Raw genomic sequence first — 25,855 nt, 5'->3', positions numbered from 1 at the left:
CCAGAAAATCTGATTGACCTTTTTGACCCCTAGCCGGCCGGCTAGGGGGTGTGGCCGGCCGGCCACCTGCAGCAAAAGTACCAGGCCGGCCGAGCTCCTTGCACTGTTCCCTTTACAGCTGTGGGGCTTTATCCCCCAGAAAAGATCTTTATCTGGGGGATATTTTGTGGGGGAAAGTTACTCTCCTTTTCCCCCACCTTTACACCCCCTTTTTGGCCTATATAGCAAGCAAGATATATCCTTTGTTGAGATTAGAAAACTTCATCTTCAAGCTTCCATACACAACTCCATTTCTATACCTCTCATTTCCTTGAAAAACCTTAAGTCCTTAAGCACCATTTCTTCTACACCACCAAGCTCTACCACCACCACCTCATTTCCAGCAACAAGGAAGGTTTCTCAAAGGCCAAAGAAGCTGCAAATTGATCCAAGAAGCAACAAAAGTCTTAGTCTTCAAGGGTGAGTAACCTTTCTCTTCTTTGACCCCTTTTCTTGATCCATTTGTGAGCCTCACTTGCTTTTTGTTTCAAGCTCCGGCCCTAACTGAAAAGGGCCCTCTTTTGAGCTCATCTTCACTTTTCATTAAGGGCTCAACCCTGTTTGAGCCCTCCATGATACACTTGCTTCATTGATCCTCTTATATGTCATAATTTTGCATGCTATTTTTGGCCCATGAGCAATCTGTTTTTGAGCATGTTGTAAACTGATATTAGGCTTATTTTGAGCCCCTCTTCAACATTGAAGAAGGGCTCAACACCATTTGGGACTTCCATGTTATACCTACCTTTATACTCCTCTTTTCTTCCCCATTCTTGCATGCAATGGCAGCCTATCATACTTTTGTTTTTGGCCATTTTACAGTTCTGAAAAAGTGCTTATTTTGGTCCATTATTCATGTTTCATTTAGGTCCTTTCATGGTTTGGGACCTCCATAGGTCACTTCATGTTATATCTCTCTTTTATTCCCCATTCTTGCATGTTTAGTTAGCCTACCATGCTTTTGTTTTTGGCCATTTTACAGTTCTGTAAATAGTCCTATTTTGGCCCATTCTACATGTTTTATTAAGGGTCTTCGGCTGTTTGGTGAATATTTTGCATACTTCATGTTATAGCCACTTTTGAGCCTCATTTTGCATCACATTTCTATCATGTTTGTATACTGATTTTGAGGCTGCCATATACTGTAAATATTCATATTTTTGGTCCCTCTTCAATGTTGTAGAAGGAAATTTTTCAGTTTGGGTTTTTCTTATATCACTTGCTTCATTACCCCTCTTTTGGCCCCTATTCTTGCATGCCATTTTTGCCATACCTATGCTTGCTGTTTGGCCATGTTTATAACTGTGAAAGTGCCTTTTTTGGGACTGTCTAGCTTCTGTCTTTGCATTGCATGTCCATGTTGTGCATGTTTGGCATAGCTATAGGCCATTTCGGGTGCCTAAATTCGCATTTCGGGGCAATTCCTTGCATTTCATGTCATTTCGCCTCATTTCGGGACTGTTTTCCCCCATATTTTAGTGCTGAAATTCCATTAGAATGATTGCTATCCATTCCATGTCATTGCATCGCATTTTGCCATTGCCTCGGTTTGCGTGCCCGTGTGCACGCATTTCGAGGCACCCCATTTTTATCCGCCGGCATTCTATGTGAGTGTGACTGAGGCTCACTCATGTTGGTATAAGCCCATATCATGTTTCCATGACATTGCATCGCATTTTGCCATTGCCTCGGTTTGCGTGCCCGTGTGCACGCATTTCGAGCCACCCCATTTTTATCCGCCGGCATCCTATGTGAGTGTGGCTGAGGCTCACTCATGTTGGTATAAGTCCATATCATGTTTCCATGACATTACATCGCATTGTGCCACCGCCTCGGTTTGCGTGCCCGTGTGCACGCATTTCGAGGCACCCCATTTTTATCCGCCGGCATCCTATGTGAGTGTGGCTGAGGCTCACTCATGTTGGTATAAGCCCATATCATGTTTCCATGACATTACATCGCATTTTGCCACCGCCTCGGTTTGCGTGCCCGTGTGCACGCATTTCGAGGCACCCTATTTTTATCCGCCGGCATCCTATGTGAGTGTGGCTGAGGCTCACTCATGTTGGTATAAGCCCATATCATGTTTCCATGACATTACATCGCATTTTGCCACCGCCTCGGTTTGCGTGCCCGTGTGCACGTATTTCGAGGCACCCCATTTTTATCCGCCGGCATTCTATGTGAGTGTGGCTGAGGCTCACTCATGTTGGTATAAGCCCATATCATGTTTCCATGACATTGCATCGCATTTTGCCATTGCCTCGGTTTGCGTGCCCGTGTGCACGCATTTCGAGCCACCCCATTTTTATCCGCCGGCATCCTATGTGAGTGTGGCTGAGGCTCACTCATGTTGGTATAAGCCCATATCATGTTTCCATGACATTGCATCGCATTTTGCCACCGCCTCGGTTTGCGTGCCCGTGTGCACGCATTTCGAGGCACCCCATTTTTATCCGCCGGCATCCTATGTGAGTGTGGCTGAGGCTCATTCATGTTGGTATAAGCCCATATCATGTTTTCACCTCATTTTCATTGCATTCTGTCATTGCCTCGGTTTGCGTGCCCGTGTGCACACATTTCGAGGCATCTCATTTTCATTGCATTCTGTCATCGCCTCGGTTTGCGTGCCCGTGCGCACGCATTTCAAGGCGTCTCATTTTCATTGCATTCCGCCATCGCCTTGGTTTGCGTGCCCGTGCGCACGCATTTCAAGGCGTCTCATTTTCAGTGCATTCTGTCATTTTCTCGATTTGCGTGCTCGTGTGCACGCATTTCGAGGCGTCTCATTTTCACAGCATAGTGCATATTAGGATTGTATCTTAGTTGCATTTCATGCATATCATGCATATTGCATCATGTCCGGAATAAGAGTTAGCCCGGGCACGGGAAACGAGGTACATTTCGTATTCCGAGTGACGGAATGTGTCTCAAATCCCCAGTCACCGACACTCCGGATTATCCATGATGGAGTTAGGTTTTAGCTGTAGTTTCATGTGCATTCATCCTATATTGAGTTGTGCATTTCGACTCCTCGGCCATCATGCCTCGGTATGCATGATTGGTGGCACGAGGTTCGAGACATGCATATATCTGTGCAAATACATTGCTATGCCCCTTTCCTGCTCTCTGTTGCAGCAAAATCAGGAATCAGCAACTTTTTGGGGCTTTGCACGCATTTCAAGAACAGGTGTAAACAGAGGCTAATTGGGGCATTCCGGTGGATTTCCGCGCAAGACAACCCGGACATGCATCATCCATCAGAAGCAAGGCAGTCCCTGGCTTGCACGCCAGTTTTTTATTTGCTTTCTTAGTTAATTCAGTAATTAATTAAGATTCTGTAATATTTTGGACTGTAATATTCTTTTATTCGGGACTGTAATATTTGGACTGTATTATTTATTCGGACCCTCTCTGCGAGGGCATAATTGTAATAAGTGTGCGTGAGTGTGATGTATGTCTTCCAACCCCACGTCTTTCTTCCCTTTTATTTACCAGCTTATGATGGTTAGATTAGGGCATATTTAAATTAGCATACAGTATGACAGCATGTTTGCATTCATTCATCTGTATTGCATGCACCGGGCTCGGCGCATCATACTAACTGCATTGTACTTTCAATTCCAAATTGAATACATGATAGCTGTAGCATTTCATATACCATCTTAGAATAGCCGAGCCTACTATAGTTGCATTTTTGCATGCGTTGCATTAGGCATTTCTGTATACTTAGGACTCATGCATGATTTCTAATGTAGTTTCTGTTTTTGGCTTGGAGTACTCGGTAAGTTTTATGCTTTAACATCCTTGCATGCGTGTGAGTGAATGCCATGATAGCATGCTTACCATGAGGCTATGTGCTTATCTGATATATCTGCCTGAATGCCTGTGGGTGAAGGTTGGGTTATCTGAATTGGAATAAATCATCAAATGTTTCAAGCCTACCTGCGGGTAGCAAACCATTTTCAAAAACAAACATGAAATGTTTCGTTCCAATTCAGGCGACCCGGTCTATATTTGTATGCTGTGCGCATCACATAGTAACCTAGGCTAATAAACCGGAATAAGAACATACAATGTTTTCAAAAATTGATATCATGGTTAGTAGAGGCCGGTCTATGATCGGGCGAGCGGGGGTGCTCACGAAGTGACCTTCCCCAATCGTACCCAAGTTCCCGAGCCGAGGCAACTTTGGTGATGACGGACACGTGGCCTCTTGGCACCGAGTCAGGGTTTCCTAAATTTCCCAAAATAAAATATTTAGGTGGCGACTCTGTATCTGGCAAAGCAGTCCATATTTGGCACTACTTTTTCAAAAAATCAGTTTCTCAAAACGATTTGTCGGATTTGGACTCTTTGGTTCAGATTAGGAACCGTGACATTTAAGAGTCCGAGCTGTAGTGACCCCAAAATGAACGGAACGGGACTAACCCTTCCGGGGCGTTCGGGGACGTCTACAGTCACCTACAAGAATCGCGCTATCACTGACTCTGACTCAGTGGTCGCGAAAAAAGGCCATTTGCTGGCCTTCAATCTGGCCAAGACCATCTGCTTTCCAGCCGATATGGATCACCACGATCATCTTACCGAGCTGAAGGCCATTTGCTCGGCTACAAAATCAATGGTGTTGGTAAGTTCTCCTTTTCCTTCTCCAAATTTCAACATCTTTTCGCTCAGTTCATCTTAAAATTTCTGTCTCTCCTTTTGCAGGCCATACAGAAGAACCACATCGCCCACAAACGCGTACTGGAACTTCGAAAGACCACAAGGCAGGCCATGGCAAAGGCCAATGCTAAAACGGCTGAGCTAAAAAAATCCCAGCAGAAGATGGCCGAGCTACAGGCCGAAGTAGCTCGGCTCACCGGTCTGGTCGATTCAGCAGAGACAGATAAGCAAAAGGTTGCGGCCTTGCTGAAAGACAAATACCTGCGCGAGCTAGCCAAGCTCGAGGGAAAAAAGAACGTCGAGATCGCTCGGTTGGAGAAGAGCGTGGAAGAGGCCGAAAACCGGGGTTACAAGGAGGGGAAGGACACCTATATCCAGTAATGCGAGGCTGCCAAAGACATATTCTTCAAATGTGGATGGAAGGCGACGGTAACGCAGCTCGGTCTTAGCTAAGAGACCAAGATCTTCCTCAACCCTCCTCCACACTTTACACCGAGCTATATGGCAGAGTATGCCCACGCCATTCAACAAAAATTTCTTCAAGATGATGATGAAGAAGAGGCCCCTGCCGCTACTACTGATCCTGGTCTTCAAGCTGTCCAGTCAGCTCGGGTGGAGCCATTGGTGCCTAATGTGGTTGATGACGTAGTGGAGGCCGACCTACCTGTCAATACCGAGCTGCCAATTGGTGAGGTCTGGGTTGACTTGGATGCTGATTTGGATGATCTCTTTGCTTGACCATGTACTTTCTTCTTTTTGCTTTTGAAAAGAAACTGTAGCCGGGCTAAGGCCCTATCTTTGTATTTCTGATTTGAATTTTGAATGAAAGCTTCATTTGTGTCAACTGTTGTTTCGGCTTACTGCCATGCTTGTATTTATTTTCTAACTGTAATCTGAATGAAGTATAACATTTTCTGGCCGAGATACCTACCTCGGTCTTAACCTTGTAATCTACCTGGTCATACTTGCCAACCTCTTTAGCCTAGGTTTTTACCTCGGCTGAAGATCACTAAAAGTTGTTATTCCAGCCAACCACTCTTCAGCCTTGATCCTTATCTCGGCTGAAGAGTACTAAAAGTTGGTTATTCCAGCCAACCACTATTCAGCCTTGATCCTTATCTCGGCTGAAGAGTACAAAAAGTTGGTTATTTCAGCTAACTACTCTTCAGCCTTGATCATTATCTCAGCTGAAGAGTACTAAAAGTTGGTTTTTCCAGCCAACCACTCTTCAGCCTAGATCCTTATCTCGGCTGAAGAGTACTAAGTGTTGGTTTTTCCAGCCAACCACTCTTCATCCTTGATTCTTATCTCGGCTGAAGAGTACTAAATGTTGGTTATTCCAGCCAACCTCTTCAGCCCAGATCCTGATCTTAGCTGAAGAGAGCTCAAAGTTGGTTATTCCTGCCAACCTAGAGCGAAGTGTTTGGTTATTCCTGCCAAACGTCCTGCAGCCTAGATCCTTATCCTTGGCTTAGGAGAGGTGTTGGTTTTTCCAGCCAACCTCTTCAGCCCAGATCCTAATCTTAGCTGAAGAGAGCTCAAAGTTGGTTATTCCTGCCAACCTAGAGCGAAGTGTTTGGTTATTCCTGCCAAACATCCTGCAGTTTAGATCCTTATCCTCGGCTTAGGAGAGGTGTTGGTTTTTCCAGCCAACCTCTACAGCCCAGATCCTAATCTTAGTTGAAGAGAGCTCAAAGTTGATTATTTTGGCCAACTCTGATTTCATTGCCCCTACTACGCTAAAACTATTTTTACGGAATAAAACAATTTATGCTGAAAAAAGAAACTACTTGTCTTATTGAAAAAAAAAACTACAAGTACGTTTAAAGAAAAGCTAAAAATAAAATAGTTTGAGATTAGCAGTGTTCCACGGCCTGGGAATGGCCATGCTGTCCTCATCTTCCAAGTGGTATGCCCATTTTCCCGCTAATCCAACCACTTTGTAAGGTCCTTCCCAATTGGGCCCTAACTTGCCATCTCCGGGTACCAGGTGTTTCCCATTACTTTGCGCAGCACCCAATCTCCAATCTTGAATTGCCTTGGATGTACTGTCTTGTTATATTTTCTGGATAACTCCTGCTGGTATGAGGCGATGTGAACCAGTGTTCTTTCTCTTCTTTCTTCTGCAAGGTCGAGCTCCAATGCTATGGCTTCTTCATTTAAGTCTGGGTCAAAATTTTCACATCTAATTGTGGGGAGGCCAACTTCCAGTGGGATTACTGCTTCCATGCCATAGGCCAAGGAAAATGGTGTTTCTCTAGTAGACCGCCGAGGTGTGGTACGGTGAGCCATAGAACATGAGGGAGCTCCTCAGCCCACTTTCCTTTTGCTTTCTCTAACATTTTCTTCAATCCATCCAAGACAACTTTGTTTGATACTTCCGCTTGGCCATTTGCTTGGAGGTATGCCGGTGTAGAATTTTAGAATTCTATTTTGTATTCTTCACAAAAGCCTCTAAAAATTTTGTCATCGAACTGAGTGTCGTTGTTAGATATTAGAGCTTTTGGTATACCGAACCGAGTGACGATATTCTGCCAGACGAACTTCTTCACATCTTTCTCCTTTATTGATGCTAGTGCTTCTGCCTCCACCCACTTTGTGAAGTAGTCTGTTACTGCTAGAAAGAACTTTCTGTTGCCGGGTACCGTTGGAAGTGGTCCTATATGTCCAAGCCCCACATTGCGAAGGGCCATGGGCTAGTAAAAGGTAGGAGCTCCCTGGCTGGTTGATGTATTTGGTGTGCGAACTTCTGACATTTCTCGCACCTCTTGACGTACTTCTCTGAATCTGCTTGCATGTAAGGCCACCAATATCCTTGGGAAATTGCTTTATAGGCCAATGATCTTCCCCCTTGGTGGCTTCCGCATACGCCTTCGTGTATCTCGAACAAGAATGCTTCGACTTTGCTGGGATGAACGCACTTTAGATATGGTCCTGTGAAGGATTTCTTGTACAAGGCCATTGATGGGGAGAGCCAAAATCATTGCGACTTTGCTCTAATCTTGTTGGCTTCTTTCTTTTCTTCAGGTAAGGCGCCGTCTTTTAAGAACAGTATAATGGGATCCATCCACGAGGGGCCTAATTCGGCGCAACATACCTCTTCTACTTTGGGTTCTTCAATGCTTGGTCTTGGTAAGTAATCAATTAGTAACGGATATGGGATGGATGTATCTGCCATCGAAGCAAAGCTTGCTAGCTCGTCTGCTCTACTGTTTTCTTCTCTGCCGATCTGCTCTATCCGTACTACTTCAAATTTCATGATCTCTTTTCTGACTAACTCTTGGTATTTAGCCATCCTTTCATCCTTTGCCTCGTAGTCGCCTAAAATTTGGTTTACCACCAGTTGTGAGTCACTGTAGATCATTAGCTCGGTGGCCTTCATGTAGTGTGCTAATTTTAGTCCTGCCAGAAGCGCTTCATACTCCGCTTTGTTGTTCGATGCTGGGAAGCCAAGGTTGACTTCTTGTTCCACTATTAGGCCATCTGGTGAGATAAAGACTATGCCAAGTCCTGCACCGTGCCTGTTAGACGCTCCATCCACGAAGAGCTTCCACATCTCTCCGACGAACAGCTTCCAGCAAGTAGAGGGATCAGATGATGCCTTGGGGTCATGAGTGTTGCTGGTGTTTTCTACAAAGTCCACACTTACTGTTTGCCCCTCACTATTTGATTGTACCAAGTTTTTGCTTGATATAGCATGGTTTGCTTCGTCCTCCCTTACTTCACTCTGGTCTGTTTTGGGATGTGGCTGGGCATCCTGTATCAGGGGTTGTGCATTTTCTGCGGCGCTTTCCATCCCTATTTCGGTTGCACCAGTCAAGTCGACTGGGTAGATGTGATGACTTCCTGGTGTGAATTCTGCCACGAAGTCTGCCAAAGCTTGGGCTTTTATTGCGGTTTTGGGTTGAAACTTGATCTCAAACTGTCCCAGCTCTACTGCCCATTTCAAGATTCGTCCAGAAAAGTTCGCCCAGAAAAGTTCACCCTCCCAAACAAAACTTTTAATGGAAAAGCTGTGAGGACGATTATGGTAATGCAATAGTTTCCTAGAGGCCATCATCAGGGCTAAGGCCATTTTTTCCAATGGTAAGTACCTGGTTTCTGCGTCCAGCAAGGTTTTGCTGACATAAAAGATGGGCAGGTGTTGGATTCCTTCCGCTCTGACCAACACCACGCTCATTGCGTGCTGTGAAACTGCCAGGTAAAAAAAAAGCTCTTCACCAGGTATTGGGGTTACTAGCAACGGCGGAGAAGACATGTATTCTTTCAGGCTTTCTAGGGCGCGGTCGCATTCTTCATCCCACTCAAACTTGGCCCTTAGTGCTTGGAAGAATGGTCGACATCTGTCTGACGACCGACTTATGAACCGATTGAGCGCAGTTGCCATACCGGTGAGATGCTACGCTTCTTTTACTGAGTTGGGCCTCTTTAGATCCTGAATTGCTTTGATCTGAGAGGGGTCTACTTCTATACCCCGGTTGGTCACCAGGAAGCCTAGGAATTTGCCCGATCTTACGCTGAACGCACGCTTGGATGCATTTAGGTGCAACTTGTTCTTCTTTAGTATCTTGAACATTTCATCTAGGTCCCTGAGATTGTCCTTCTCATCCTTACTCTTGACTACCATGTCGTCGATGTAAGCCTCCATTGTTCTGCCTAACAATGGTTCAAACATCTTGGTGACCATCCGCTGGAATGTTGCCCCTGCGTTTTTTAGGCCAAAGGGCATGACCTTGTAGCAATACAGTCCTCTTAGCGTTGTAAAGGATGTGACCTCCTGGCCTGGTTCATACATAGCGATCTGATGGTAACCTCTGTACGCATCAAGAAAGCTAAGTCGATTGTGTCCTACTGTTAGGTCTACCAGTTGGTCTATCCGTGGTAAGGGAAAAATATCCTTTGGGCATGCCTTGTTGACTGTTTTGTAGTCTACGCAGACACGCCATTTTCCATTCTTCTTTGGCACTACCACAGTATTGGATATCTACTTGGGATAGTGCACTTTTCTGATAGCTCCTGCCTCTAGAAGGTTTCCCAGTTCTTCCACCACTGTCTCGGCATGGTGGAGTGTTGATCTACGAGTGCGCTGTACGATTGGTCTTGCAGTTGGGTGGACATTTAATTGGTGACAGATGAAGTTTGGGTCAATGCTAGGCATGTCATACAGTGTCCAGGCGAACACTTTGATGTTAGAGGTTAAGAATTTCATGACCTTTATTCTCTCAGTGTTGGACAATGACGAGCCAAGCAAAAAGAACTTTTCTGGGTCTTTTTCATCTATCCTTACCTGTACCAAGTCTTCCACCGCCTTCTGCTCAGCTACTTTGCCAACATCTGCGAACAGCTCATTGCTCTCAGGTTCTTCCACCATCTGTACATATCCCTTGGCAGCTAGGCTGCCATTTACTGTGACGAAGCATTGTTTGGACATAATTTGGTCTCCAAAGACCTCTTCAATTACTTTGGCTTTGTTGGGGAACCGCAATACTTGATGGTAGGTTGACGCTACCGATCGCATGGCATGCAGCCATGTCCTTCCCAAGATTATGTTGTAAGTGGAAGGGACTTTCAATACTCAGAATTCCACTTGTTTCGTCATGCTTCCTGCTCTAACTGGGAGGATTATCTTGCCCACTGGCCACTCTGGCATTGAGTTGAATCCGATTAGGGGAGATATTGTAGGCGCCAAGTCTTTGTCTTCCAGTTTCAATTGTTTGAAGGTTTCGTAATACATTATCTCACACGAGCTACCTTGGTCGATCAAAATCTGTTTAATGTCGTAATCCTTGACGCGGAGTGTGACGACCAGTGCGTCATTGTGAGGGCAATATATCCTTGCCAAGTCTCTATCTGAAAAAGATATAATATTTGTGGCTTCTGTTTTCCCCTTTTTTATGGCTGGTTGTGCACTTAATACCTTCCTTAAGTGCTCAGCTTTCTTGATCGTTCCCCTGAGCTCACATACTCGCTCAAGCTCGAATACCCCATGTATTACGTTAATCACGCCTTGAGGTGGGGCGTCGATCGGCATTCCGTCTGGGTTGTCGTGGTTCTGGAGGGCTGGCTGTGTCCCTCCTTCTATGTATTTGTCCAAGTGCCCAACTGCCACTAACTCCTCCAGGTGCTGTCTTAACGGCGTGCAATTCTCTGTGCGGTGCCCCTTTTCATTATGAAAGGTACACCGAGATCCTTCGTCATAGTCTTTTTGTGCTTCTCCCAACTTAGCTGGCCATCGGAAGAAAGGTTCATCGCGTATCTCACTGAGAATTCGGTAGATTAGTTTTTTAAACACCGTGGTAATGGCAGTGCGAACTCTTAGCCACCTTTTGTCTGGATCCTCTTTGTTGGCCCGTCTACTTCGCCCATTCCTGCTTGGTCGTTCTACCGTATTGACTTTTGCCGAAGTTTTTTTATCTGGCATTACTGTTGTGCCAGATTTTGTCTTAGCACGAGCGCCATCCTTTTCCACACAAATATGTTCGTGCACTCTCTCTATTAAGGCCTCCATCGTGATGAGGGGCGTCATAGTAATTGAATCCCTCAATTTGTTGCCGACTAGCAAGCCCCGTTTGTATTGTGCGATAGCGAGGTTGGTAGGACAATCTCCTATCTGGTTGAAAGTTTCCCAATAGTGACTGTTGTAGGACCTCAATGTTTCTTTGTCGCCCATGTCAATGGAGAGTAGCTGATCAATCTTCACTGGTGTCTTAGTGTTCGTTCTAAACCTTGTCATGAACGCCTCTGCCAATTGTGCCCAGGAGGCGATGCTGCCTTCTGGTAGCCTTTCGAACCAAGTTAGACCCAGGTCGCCTAGGCTGGACGGAAACATGATGCACATTAAAGTCTCGTTTCGCCGGTACATTGCCATAACCTGGCGAAAGTGGCGAAAGTGCATGTAGGGGTCCGTTTTCCCCTCATAAGTGGTGAATTTGGGCTGGTGAAAGCCCGAAGGTAGTGGTGCGTTCTCAATTGCTGGGACGAACGGCGAGGTCTGCAGCCTTGCTAATGCTTTGTCTGTTGGTTCGTAAGCAAGGCACGGTATTGGCATTCCTACCTCGACGCTTCCATGCATCCGAGGAGCCAACCGCTGGAGGGCTGAAACTCTGCGCAGGTCGCACGCCCTGGTATCTTCCTTCCATCGTGCCCTTTCTTCTAGCACAGTTCGCAAATCGGATGATCTAGGCAACTTCGTCTACCTGGATGACATCTGGTGTGTGCGCGATGGTCGATAGGTGCTTCCCTCAGTATGTGACCTCTCAATTCTCGTTCTCTCAGACCTGGAGTAACGAGTCCTGGTAGTTCTTGACTGAGTGTCGCCTGTTCTCAAGCTCCTACTCTCTGCTTGCGATGGCGTGGTATGCCTACCACAATCTTCTGAGTGGTGAGGGAGCATGTTGCTTTTGCACCCCTCTCTTGTTACGACCCCTTTTCCTTTGATCTGGCGTTTCATAGACTCCATGTCCGCTGCCATCTACCTTATTAACTCGTCTTGTTCCTTTACGCGATCCTCCAGAACTTGAGGATCGATCCTCCGCCTCTGTCTTTCTGGACTTTTAGAGGAACGGGGACTGTTAGTCCGTCTCTCCCTTGCATTCTTCCAGGGGTTCTGTCGCTGGGGCTCTAAATCCGCTATAGGAGGGATAGAAGGCAAACCTTCGCGCCTCCCATCCCCGTCTGGGGTTTGTCCGTCGATGGCGGACTGCGGCAAATCTTCATTGTGCGCCATTACTTCCAACTAGAGAGGAAAAACTTGATCAAGAGGTTTTGTTCTTTCTGATCTTCCCACAGACAGCGCCAATTGTACGAGCAAGAAATAATCTTCTCGTATAATCTTTTTGATCAAGTCTACGCTCCTCCAAACGTGAGCTAGCCGGTGAATGTGTGCCGGATACCTCTCCGATGCCTAAGTCAGCAAGATAGACAAATAAACAAAAGCTCTGTGTATTCGAGAGTCAAAGTTATGTTATCTCTCCATAGGTGATGTTATGAGCTTTTATAGGTTCCGCGTGGCACAATCTTTGTAGGACTCTTATTCTTTCATGTAGAGTCCTCCTAGGAATCACATTCCTGAAAGATAATGCTAATCTTTTAACACCCCCCTCACTGCTTAAACCAAGTGAGATGGTTTTACCTCAGTAGTATGACAAAACGACCAAGCTAACATGGCCATGCTAAACTGGCAAATATGACCTAGCTCTAACTAGCTCGATTCTTCCCTTCATAGATTGTACCTCGGTTTCACCTGTTGAGACCGAGCTAACCATAGCAAGCTTGGGCTGAGCTAATCTAGAGCATGGTCCTGTGGAAAGCTCAAAACATCTCGACTCAGAATGGTATGACTGAGCTAACCGTTGCCACTCTGACCGTGGTGACCGAGCTAACTTCAAGGCTTTTCTTGGACCGAGCTAACTACAACGCCTTTTTACTCAGCCCTTTCTTACTGCGGCCCACAGAATGACCCATTACCCAGCTCGGCCCAATTTACTTATAAATTACCCTCTCATATAGTTAGGACCACAAGTACCATGAATTGTACAAGGCTCTTGAACTGCTTGCCAAACTACGATCCACTGATTCAAACTCGGATCGAGACTGTAAATTTTGAGATTCCCATCATCCTCAAGAGTCAATCTTCGAAGTGGGGTATCACCAAAATCGGAACAAATAAATGAAGCACCGGCGCTCTGAACTACTTTCCCATCAGGTTGAAGTTTATCGAATAAATTTCCAGTATTCCAGTAACTGTCAGTCTCGTTAAAAACAAGATTCGTTGAATCCACGAACTTGAATTTTCCATTGTTTGATGACAAGGTTGTTCCATTAATGGTCTGGTTTGGAAGAATTGTATTGGTTGGAGAAGAAAAACTCAACCAGTTACCAAAAGCAAGGCTACCGTCGTTTTGGAGAGTGAGTTGGGTTGAGTTTGGGTTTCTAACTAGCTTTGTTATGTTTTGGCTAGAAGAAGAGTCGTTGAGGAGGAGCTCGCTGAAGCGCATGATGGTGAGGGCGGCGAAGGGGCTGACCGCGTGGCCTTTATTGGCAGACCAAACTACGGTGGTGTTGGTGGTGGAGATGTTGTTGTACCAAATTGAGAAAGTGAAGTTTGGGGAGTTGGGCAATTGTTGAAACTCGACGGTGAAGACTTTGTTGGGAGAGAGGAGGATTTGGTTTTGGTTTGGGCGCCATGGGGAGTTGGAGAAGGAGAAGGATGAGACGATGTTGCTTGGCTGCTGAGAAAATGAGGGTGAAGGGTTTGAGAGGAGGAAGAGGAGAAAGAGAGGGAAGAAGGAGAGAGAAGGGAGAGCCATTATTGGATTTGGTAGGGGTGATGTGTGTGGACATGGTGGTTGGTTAAAATATTATGAGGGGCGGTGGGCAACTTTGAATTTTTTTGAGTTTACTTTGACCATTGACCAAGGAATGGGGGCATTGGGTTGGAAAATTATTAATTTACTGGAAGTTTTTAAAAATAATTTTGAATTGGTGATAGTAAATTGTTTTGTTTTGTTTTGTTTTTTTTTTTTGGATTTGGAATAGTAAATTGAATGTAATTTGTATGGTTAGTGGATCATTCTATATCACTCATAAATGTTGATATTTTTGTCAAATCATGTTAATTTTTATGTTTTTTTCATTTTTTTATTTTTTATTTTTTTAGTTTTACTTCCATTGTTTAAGTTGATTAATTTCCAATACATTCCTAACACTGTCACTGGTTAAGACCTTTCATAATATATGTCATAACAATAAATGAAGATTTTAGAGAAAAAAATCTAAGAATAAAATTACTTTTTAAGACGAAATATCTTAATCTAAAAAAATTTCACTGTTATTTTTTTTCGCAACCATTTTGGACATTTATTTAGCAATGAATTACTATTTTTTTTTTCAGATCAAAAATTTTATCTAAAAAGTTAACATTTTGATACAAAATTGTCTTGTCCTAAAAGTGTTTTATTACTAATATTTTTAAAATTTTATCGCTAAAAATCATTTCTTTTTATAATTTTCGGACAATCTTTTCATGATGACTTACATAATAATTGAAATTAATCTTCTAATCTTTTTTATAATAAAATTTTTATTTTTGAAAACAAAAATATTATGTCCATAAAATCCTTAGTGTTTTCCAACACATTCCTCACACTGCATCAGTTAAGGTCTGTATAAAGTATTTGACAGAAAGAAGTGGAATTGTTTTGCTTGATAAAAAACTCCAGTGTTTATCCGAAGTAAATTACAAAACATTATGATACAGCAGTGTCACCATACTGGGAGTAGGAATTTTCTTAAGTGGGCAAGTGTACACCATGTGCCACTTACACAAAAAGTGTAAGTGTAAGGTGTAAGTATAAGTATAAGGTGTAAGTGTAAGGTGTAAGTGTAAGGTGTAAGGTGTAAGTGGGTTGCACATGGTGTGCAACCTCAAAAAAGGTGTAAGTGTAAGGTTTAATTTTTTATAAAAGGTGTAAGTGTAAGGTGTAAGGTGTAAGATATAAGGTGTAAGGTGTAAGTGTAAGGTTTAATTTTTTATAAAAGGTGTAAGTGTAAGGTGTAAGGTGTAAGATATAAGGTGTAAGGTGTAAGTTGCACACCATAACCAAACCCCTGGGAGTAAATGAGAAAGAAAGTTGGAGAACTCCCAAACAATTTATATATACTATCACATATCTAATGAGAAAAATACAACAAAGAAAAAGAAAATTACATTAGGCATGCTATCCCACTTGCCATCCACATGCCCCATATTATTCTTAGTTCTGTTTTATGAAAATACAGTACAGAACATTTTTGGACACTTCACTCTTCACCTAAGTAGAAAATTGTAGGTTTTTTAGGTTCAGTGATCTCAACAGTCCCTTCCAGCATCTTAGCCACCTTCCCCATCGACGGCCTTGCCTCTGGCCGATCCTGAAGGCACCACATCGCTGTTTTCACCATCCGATTCACCATATCGAAATGAGCCCTGCTATCATAAGAGTGCTTGATCTGACGGTCCAAAATGTCCTCCACCTTTATTTCTTTGAACACCTTCTCAAATGCCCACCTAGGAAAATACCAATCTTCACTTTCCATTTTTGATCCTTGCATCTCATAATTCCTAACCCCACTCACAATTTCCAACAATACCATTCCAAAACTGTACACATCAGCTTTTGGTGTGATCGGGTCCATCTTGACCCATTCGGGTGCCATGTACCCACGTGTGCCCCGGATTCGTGACATGCTAACCATGTCTTCCTTTTTCCTTAATTTGGCCAATCCAAAATCCGATATCTTCGGGCAAAAATCATCTCCCAAAAGTATATTCTCTGGCTTGATGTCGCAATGCAAGACCCACTCTAGACACTCTTCGTGCAAGTAGGCAATTGCTCTCGCCACTCCTAGCGCAATTCGGTACCGAATGTTCCAATCAAGGATTGGCTTGTCCTCGGACTCTGCAACCGCAACCGCAACTGCATCCATTTCATATTCAGTGCTCGTTGGTCTTACTCGCCTAGAAGAAAATAGAAACTTGTCTAGTGAACCATTGGGCACATACTCATAGACAAGTATCCTCTGACCCTTCTCGGCACAAAAACCCCATAATCGGACCAAATTGAGGTGGTGCATTCGGGCAATAATAGTGACCTCAGCCCAAAATTCAGCATCACCACCCGTAACATTTTTCAAGCACTTCACGGCGACAACCCGGTGATCACCCAACTCTCCTTTATAAACATCCCCAAATCCACCTCTACCAACAATATTAGAGAAATTATTGGTGGCATCTTTGAGCTCGGCATAGCTAAATCGCTTGGGTCCGCCCGCGGGCAAAAATTCAAGCCCGAGGGTCTGAGCCATATCCCTGTACTTGATGTACTTCTTGAGAAAAGCCCAAAAGAAAAGAAATCCACTAATAAGCTCAGCAGCAAAGAGAGTACATACTATCGCAATATTCCGGGTGGTGGTATTGGATTCCTTGGGCGGATAAGGGAGGCTAATATTGATCGGGCACGTTGTCTCCATCAAATTCGTCATACCCGTGAAATTCGATTCGTCAGTTTCGGATTCATCAACCCGAAGAAACATAGCGGTTTCGGTACCCGGAGACCAATACCCATTTACCAACCTTCCAAGCTGGGGCACACAATAACCAGTCCCGTCATACTTGAACAAAAACCCTTGACAAGCCGAGTTGGATAAACACCGAGCTTGACAAGTTAAAAAATTCTGGGCATTATTGGTTGGGGTCAACCCGCTTGAATAGTTCACGTAGTCCAATCGGAGAAACTTGGTTGCTGTTCGGTTATTCCATGGAATTTTCCTTTCGCATGTTTGGCTTTTAGGAAAATCCTGGAAACCCGGTGGACACACACATTTAGGATCGCTCACACCATCACTCATACATATATAGTTAGGACCACAAGTACCATGAATTGTACAAGGTTCTTGAACTGCTTGCCAGACTACGATCCACTGACTCAAATTTGAACTCCGATCGAGGCTGTAAATTTTGAGATTCCCATCATCCTCAAGAGTCAATCTTCGAGGTGGGGTATCGCCAAAATCGGAACAAATAAACGAAGCACCGGCGCTCTGAACAACTCTCCCATCAGGTTGAAGTTCATCGAATGAATTGTCAGTATGCCAGTAACTGTCAGTCTCGTTAAAAACAAGTTTCGTTGAATCCACGAACTTGAATTTTCCATTGTTTGATGACAAGGTTGTTCCATTAATGGTCTGGTTTGGAAGAATTGTATTGGTTGGAGAAGAAAAACTCAACCAGTTACCAAAAACAAGGCTACCGTTGTTTTGGAGAGTGAGTTGGGTTGAGTTTGGGTTTCTATCTAGCTTTGTTATGTTTTGGCTAGAAGAAGAGTCGTTGAGGAGAAGCTCGCCGGAGCGCGTGATGGTGAGGGCGGCGGAGGGGCTGACCGCGTGGCCTTTATTGGCAGACCAAACTACGGTGGTGTTGGTGGTGGAGATGTTGTTGTACCAAACTGAGAAAGTGAAGTTTGGGGAGTTGGGCAGTCGTTGAAACCCGGCGGCGAAGACTTTGTTGGGAGAGAGGAGGATTTGGTTTTGGTTTGGGCGCCATGGGGAGTTGGAGAAGGAGAAGGATGAGATGATGTTGCTTGGCTGCTGAGAAAATGAGGGTGAAGGGTTTGAGAGGAGGAAGAGGAGAAAGAGAGGGAAGAAGGAGAGAGAAGGGAGAGCCATTATTGGATTGGATTTGGTAGGGGTGATGTGTGTGGACATGGTGATTGGTTTGTTTGGTTTTTGTATTATGAGGGGTAGTGGGCGGCTTTGAATGTTGTTGAGTTTACTTTGACCATTGACCAATGAATGGGGCATTTGGTTGGAAAATTGTTAATTTACTGGAAGTTTTTAAAAATAATTTTAAATAAGTGATAAATTTTAAGAAAATTTATTCATAAATTTTACATAGGAGAATGTTAATCTATTTAATTTTAAAAGTTTTTTTATGAATTAATTAGTATTTTTTTTTTGTTTTAAAAAGTTGTATTTATTTAATTTGGTGCTACTTGAGCTTAAATGAATGTCCTTTTGTAATTCATTTTTCTAATTTTACTTACTTATTTTTTAATATGCGAATGGAAAATGTGAGGTGTGAAATATTTTTTTGGGAGGATTAGTGGCTGAAGTGTTGGTTGTCAAGCATGAAAATCTACATTTGTATTAGTGTGATTTTCTTATATTACATTGGAGTGTTATATTAGAATGTTACGTTTGGAAAAAGTACATTAAAGAATTTTTGTGTGTTACGTTGATTGAATTATTACGTTTGAGAAAAATATATTAAAGAGTTTTTTAGTGAGTTATTATATTAGACTGTTACATTTGTGAAAAGTACATTAAATAACTTTTTAGTATGTTATATTATAGTATTACATTTTTAGAGTGTAATGTTTGGAAAAAAGTACACTAAAGAGTTTTTTTGAAATGTTACGTTTAGTAATTTTAACATTATGAAAAAACTTACATTGTCTTTCAACACATAACACATGCACGTTTATATTTGGCCTTTAATGTAATTCATACTAGAATAAGACATTTGGACCTAAAAAAAAGACTAAACAGTTCATAAAATTACTATTTGAGATTTATTGGTATTCCATTTTAAATTTTATGCATATTAATAATTAAGATTACAATTTTTTTATGAATAATTATTTTTGTTGAAGAATCATTGAATTATGAGTTCTTTTTACTTTAAATATGTCAAACTTGTTTTCATTAATTAAGCAATGAAATTCACAAAAAAATATATTTTAAAATAAATGGTGTGAACCAATAGTTTAAGACTATCACACAGACTCCTTATTATAGCTAGAGCACTTGCAAATAAAATTTTGATGAAAAACAATAATAGAATATAAATGGCTTCACGTGATAAAGGGGTCGAGAGTTGTTGGGCTTACTAGGTCCACTCTAAGGTTTATTTGTAATTTTAACCGTTGATTTTGTAGAATTTTTTTAAAAAATAATTCAAGTAAAAAATTAAAGAAATAATTATTAAAAAGTGTAAAGTTAAGAAAAGTATAAAGTATTAAGTTTAGTGGATATATATATATATATATATATATATTTGTTAGTGAGAGTCCACTTTTTGTAAAATAATTTGGTGAAAAATTTATTTGTTTGTTTTGAAGGACATTTGTTTTCAATTTTATCTCTTAATTCAACTGTTGAATATCTGTTAAAATTTTTTCCTATCTGTTAAATTTTTTTCTTTATATGTTTAAAATTTTCCTATCTGTTCAATTTTTTTACCCTGTCTGTTTAATTTTTTTAATTCAAATTTTCCTTATCTGTTTAAATATTTATCAAAATAAAATTCTATCTGTCCAAATTTATTATCTATTCAAATTTTTTGATTATCTATTTATTTTTTCCTCTTATCTATTCAAATATCTGACCAAATTTGATAGCCAAACTAACCCTTTATCTATTCATATAAGACCATCTCCAACGGTTCACCAAACCTGGCATCAAATTTGAAATTGGGTGAAAAAGTCACTTTTTGAAGCTCCAACGGTTTCACCAAATTGGTATCAAATTGAGAATTGAACAAAAAAATCATCAAACTGGGAACATGATACAGATTTCAGCAAATTACTGTTTATGACCGTTGGAGGAGAGGAACCAGTCAACCTGTCAATTGCCCCGCCGGTTGACCAACCGGTCGACCACAAAAAGGTTCAAACAGTTCAAATAGGTAGGTTCAAACAATTCAAAAAAAAATATATTTTTGCCTTACCAGTCGACCAACTGGTCGACCACTAAAAGGTTCAAACAGTTCAAATAGGTAGGTTCAAACAATTCAAATTTTTTTTTTTTTTTGCCTTACCGGTCGACCAGCCGGTTGTCCCTGGAGCAGATTTGATGAAAATCAACCATTGGAGCATTCTCTATCAAATTGAAAAAATGGTCATTTTTTTACTCAAATTTGGTGAAAAATTAAGTAAACTGCTGGAGATGCTCTAACTCACCAAATTTGATAGCCAAACTAACCCTTTATTTATCAAATTTGAGAGAATTTGATAGCCAAACCAAATTTGAGAGAATTTGAAGGGCCTGTGAAACTTTTCACGAGTCTCATTTTAGGGCTTGTTTGGGATGATCTAAATAAATGTATTTTTTATCTTTTTAAGAAAAAATATCTAGAAAAATAGAGAGGTGATGTGATGAAAAAAAGATAAAAAGATAAAAAGATGGATTATTTTCAACTTTCAAAACTTGGCCTTAATAATTCGAACAGTTCATTTTGTAATGAAGTTTGTGTATATCAACCGTGAAAAATTAGATCGATCTGATAATTGTAACATTTTCATTTTAGCGCATTTATCTTTGAAAAAAATGATTTATTTTAAAAAATATACTTATCATTTAATTTTTCCGAAACAAACGTGCTAAAATAAAAAGGTTACGACTCTGAAAATGACTTAATTTTTTTTATAAATAATATATACTAAGCATTCTTTAAAATGAACCATTTAAATTATTAAATGAGGATTCGTAATGGACACCACAAACTTTTGTCAATTTAAAAGTTTGTATTTGCATTCGAGATAAATCCAACCTTTTTGATAAAAAAAATATCTAGAGAAAATTTGAATGCGTCAATGTTGTAGCAGTCCCATAAGTAAAAAATTGGGACCACATTGTCTCATGACTCTCGACTTGTATTTTTCAATATTAAAGCCTCGTTTAAGGATAGGTTAATTTAGTAATTTTTTAATTATTTAATTAAAATATGAGTTAAAAAAAATTAGTATGTTTAGGATAATTTTTTGATTTTTTACGAAAAAATATACAAAAAGTAAAAAGAAAAGAGAATATTTGACTTTTAAGCATGAGTTGTTGACTTTTTTTATTAATTTTAACTTTTTAACTAAAAATAAGAGTTCCCAAACGAGGCCTAACAAGTGGGCCTTATGAAACTGCATCAACATTAAATAAATGCAGTACAATGAGTTAGATATTGAATGTTTTTTTATTAAAAAAATTGAATAAAATTTCTATGACATGTGACAGCCCCATTCAACAAGTAATTGGGATCACATTGGCCCTGTTTGATAAAACTGTGGAAAAATACTTATACCTTATATTATAACAGTTTATGGTTTATAACTATGAATATAAGTTGATTTTTGACTTATAAATTAAGCATCTCCTGCTTCATTCAAAAAATAAGTTGATTTCTGATTTACAAAAAATTATAAGTTACATTGTTAAACTAAACCATATACATCAAATAGCTTAAATTAAACTGAAAGGTGAAATAAACAACTTTTAAACTGCACCAAACAGACACATTGTATCATTACTCTCACCTAATATTTCAACATAATATAAATAGCGAAGTACGTGTTATGGGTTAGAAATTAAAGAATACAAAGTAATTTGATTCTCAAAGAATAAATATCTTATTTGCTAAATTCGTTTGGCATTTTTAAATTGTATTTGGATGAACCGTAAAAATTAGTTTTACGCACATTCAATGTCAACTGATTAGTCAATTTTAAGGAATTGATGGAAAGGTAGCAACTTAATAATAAATTTTAATCGCTTGAGTCTCGAGTTTCATAATAGATCACTGAAGGTTTGATCATTAGCTTTAAGACCTTTACAGAATAATTGTCGATTCTCCAGATACAAGCTAACTCCGACCCGAGTTGAATTGGGTAAGAGATGCTTGAATTATCAAAAAATAATTATATATATATAAAAACAAAAAACTAAACAGGACTTAAAAAATGTAAATTCTTTATTGTATGCACTTTCAGGTAGAAAGTACAAATTTTTAAAATTTCTTAAGATGTGCAAAATCTAATATAAAAATCAAATAAACAGGACTCAAAATTGATTAAAAAAATTCAATGTACTCCAAAAATTATGAAATTAATTGTCTACGTTTTGAAATACATATATTTAATGGTTTGGATTCTTTTAAGTCGGTCATCTCAACTTGAGAGAATATTTAGGGTTAAACAGCCTATTTAGGGGTTGACCTTGGTGATTCGAACCGTTCATGTTTTATGTCTCATTAAATTAAATATTACAATAAATCAAAATGATTGGATATTTGTAGTTATACGTTTAAATCACATTTGTATTATAAAAAATAGATGATTATTCTTGAAATTATAATTGTTGATCATTTTTTTTAAATATGATTAAAATATATAGTTACCAATATCCGATTATCTTATTTTTTGAATGAATATTATATTCAACGAGTCTTAAAATGAACAGTTCAAATCACTGAGGTCAACCTCAAAATAGGCCTGCCAAGTTTAAATGATCTCAATTTGGATGATCAAGTTAAGAGAATCTAAATCCTATAATTAATATGCATATGAAATAGTTTTAAAAAATTCAATTCTATTAGTTAGATAAACAAAAGGGGTTTTTATTTTAAGATCCTCAATATTAAGATTTTATAAGATAAATGACATGCAATATTTTCATAATAGTTGGGATCCCTTAACATTTTTACAAAAAAAATTCGATACAGAGAAATTTCAGCATATAGAAATTTCAACACAAAGAAATTTAAGCACTAAGAGAAATTTCAGACAAATTTCTTTGTAAAGAGAAATTCAAAGAAATTTCATGGAGAAATTTCAGCTCTTGATAGAGAAAATTTAGAGTGAATGAGGAAATTGCTCTGTGATGGCTAGATAAATTTGTAAAATTGAAATGTTTTTGTCATTTTAGAGAAATTTGTGAAAGTATCAACACTATTTCAGTTGATTTTCTTTGACTAAAAGCCCGTACTAAATTTTTTTGTCAAAATACAGATAATATATCACATGGAACGCACTCAAATTTCAAACAAAAAATCTGCATCCAAATTAATCACATTCATTTGAAAAACGCTATCTCTCTCTCTCACTCTCTATCTCTTTCTCTCTCAATCAACATTTTGAGAGCTTCTCTCTCTACTTCTATTCTTCTAGGGTGTCTTGGCTTTGGACGTCGCTTAGGGTAGGAAATGGAGGCTTTGGCTGCCGACTTCTTCTCTCCTTGTAACAACCCTCACTTCTGATTAATGTTAAACTGCGATTGAGAATGATAGGTAATTGATTAGAATGAAATCCTAATCTGTTTGCATGAGTGTATTGTTTTAATGCATTTCCATTTGTTTGATTACTGAATGATCTGTTCATATTCTGACTTCGAACTGCGAATTGAAGGTCTTATCGGCGACCGAATCAGAAATTGATTATTGTTATGTGCTAATTAGGATTTATAGGGTTTTATGGTAGGTTTAATTAAAATTTGATTTGGAATGATTAAATTAGCATTGTTAATGTTAAATTATTTGAGCCTAGATTATTTACATTTTTGCCCTTGAGTGGGCCACCTTTACAAACCCTATTTGGGGTTAATTCATACACTTAGGCATACCACTCTTCTCCATCCACAAGACCAAATCGAGAGAGAGAGAGAGGGAGAGGTAGGAGAAAAATTGTGTTCATCAAGAATTTTGGTTTGAACTTAGAGGAATTGAAGAGAATTTACAAAGTTGAGCTAGCACACTTGGAATTAGAGAATTCATCTTCTTAATTGTGAATTTAAGTTGTTTCTTGCATGGTTCATGAGAAATTAATGAGTTGAGTCAAGAATTAGCTTAATGTGCTAAATTAAGAGTCCATTCATGCATGCATGTTCATATCATAGTATTTTGAAGTTGTTTTCCATGAAATCCTTACATGCCTGTCCATGTTTTGGTTGTGGTCCATGAATTCATTATGATTTTGAGTTCAATCTTGCATTTAATCATATTTTAGAGCATTGGAGTTCATAGGAACTCATGCATGTGATGTTCTTGCATTGCCCCTCAAGTTTCATTCAAAATTGTGTTCAATTGCCTCACCTTTGGGCTTGATTTCATAAAATGATCTTTGAAACATGTTATAGTATGGGTTTTTAAGTGTTTTCCAGAAAATTAGCCCAAAAGAATCGAGTTTGAAGCTTTAATGCTTGAGTTTTGTGCTTGGGAATCAATTTGGAAATTCCAGGTTTTTGACCCACGCTCGAGCGAAGAACTCCACGCTCGAGCGTACACTCTAAGTACATGCACTTCCGCTCGAGCGTATAAAGTCACGCTCGAGCGTGTAAAGTCATGCTCGAGCGTGAAATGCACATGCCCAGAAGTTCTTGTGTTTTGCAGTCTGCTCGACCGAGAGAATTCACGCTCGAGCGAGGATCTAAGTCTCACGCTTGAGCGGGGGTCGAGCGTCCGTCGAGCGTGAATTTCATGCAACCAGTACTTTTCATGAGTTTGCAGTCCGCTCGAGCGGGGAAAGTCACGCTCGAGTGGAGCTTCATTGTCTGCATGTCCGCTCGAGCGGGAAAGCCATGCTCGAGCGTGGACACCTGTTTCAGCAAATTTTGAAAAGTGTTTTAAAGTATATTTTTGCATCCTCATTTCATCCTAGGCATTCCTAGGCCAAGTTTAAGACATCGTAATGAGGATAATGTTATAGAATCACACCAAGTCAAGTTTAGGGGCAAAGCTATTAATCCCAAGTGTGTAACTTAGTGTGTGTTTGTTCTGCAGAAGTGTAGGGTTGGCACCCGACGACGCTGACTAGCCTGTTTTTAGCCTAGTGCTCTGTGAGTAACAATGTTGTAAATATACGTTCAATTACAATTATTTCTGAACAATTGATTGTACATCTTTCTGAAATGATATTACTTACTGAATGAATGTTTGTCCTATTTGTAAACTGGATTCGTGGCATCCATAGCGACTTACTGTTACTGCTACTGTTATAGAGATCTCTGTCGGTTCCAATGCTTGGAACTACTACTGTCTACTGTTTTGATGGCCATCAACTAACTGTTCAGTCTATTAAGGCCTATTGTTCTATTTTGCTATGGGATGTACCACATATGACTACTATGGTTTCTGAATGACTGTTTTAAATACTGAAAAAGGGCATTCATTCTTAACCCCTTTACGCATATGTTATTCACTGGGCTTCAGCTCACTGTCTATATTTATATGTAGGTGTCCAGGCACTGAACCGATGCTAGGAGCGTCAAGTTAAGCTCCTGTTTTGTCGAGCCAACCATTGTGCCTCACTTCGAGGTTCCGAGTGCGTTCAAGCTAAGGCTGTAATTGGGGTGCCTCAGTTTCACCCTTTTGTCCCTGATCTGTAATGCATGTTAAAGACTTGACTGTACAGTTATGGTGAAGGGATTTGGTCCCTAACTTAGATGTTGTGTATGATGTATATATATATATGTTTTGGTTATGAATGTGGCTTGTTCATAAAAGTCTTTTCGCATTTAGATTGTCACAGCTCATTGGACATCTCTTTTACTACTGTTTGGCTTCCGTCAGCCCCTTACTCTGTATTACTGTCCTTACTGTCAAGCAGGCCTTTGGTAATCACGGATTACTGGCCGGTTGCGATGCTAAACCCATATGGGCGGGTTTGGGTCGTGACATAGTGGTATTAGAGCGATATCATAGCACGAGTTGTACCGCACACATGTGTCCAAATGAGCTATAGGATGTCCTAGAAAATAATTAGGGCATTGGCATGAGCGTGTGAAAGTGTGTGTGGCCATGATATGAATATATGTGCTAATGTGCTAATATGCTTAAGTCAGTAACTTCTTATGT

The 25,855-nt window shown here is 40.3% G+C and overlaps 2 protein-coding genes across 2 annotated transcripts; both read right to left on the bottom strand.

Annotated features, from left to right (window-relative positions):
- Window positions 1–13,196: 13,196 nt before the first annotated feature.
- LOC145802295 (putative receptor protein kinase ZmPK1) lies at window positions 13,197–14,012 on the bottom strand. The gene has a single exon (XM_082894985.1). The coding sequence runs from the start codon at window positions 14,010–14,012 to the stop codon at window positions 13,197–13,199; it is 816 nt and encodes a 271-aa protein (XP_082751111.1).
- Window positions 14,013–15,335: 1,323 nt separating this feature from the next.
- LOC114292067 (G-type lectin S-receptor-like serine/threonine-protein kinase At5g24080) lies at window positions 15,336–17,969 on the bottom strand. Its single transcript, XM_028235975.2, has one exon. It carries the CDS (start codon window positions 17,944–17,946, stop codon window positions 15,505–15,507), a length of 2,442 nt encoding a protein of 813 aa, XP_028091776.2. The 5' UTR covers window positions 17,947–17,969; the 3' UTR covers window positions 15,336–15,504.
- Between the last annotated feature and the right edge of the window lie 7,886 nt (window positions 17,970–25,855).

This window comes from Camellia sinensis, chromosome 11 (genome assembly GCF_055761805.1).
Source record: "Camellia sinensis isolate YWXY chromosome 11, ASM5576180v1, whole genome shotgun sequence".
NCBI lineage: Eukaryota > Viridiplantae > Streptophyta > Magnoliopsida > Ericales > Theaceae > Camellia > Camellia sinensis.
Note: the sequence above shows the minus strand (reverse complement) of the source record. Positions and strands in the feature narration are given on the sequence as shown.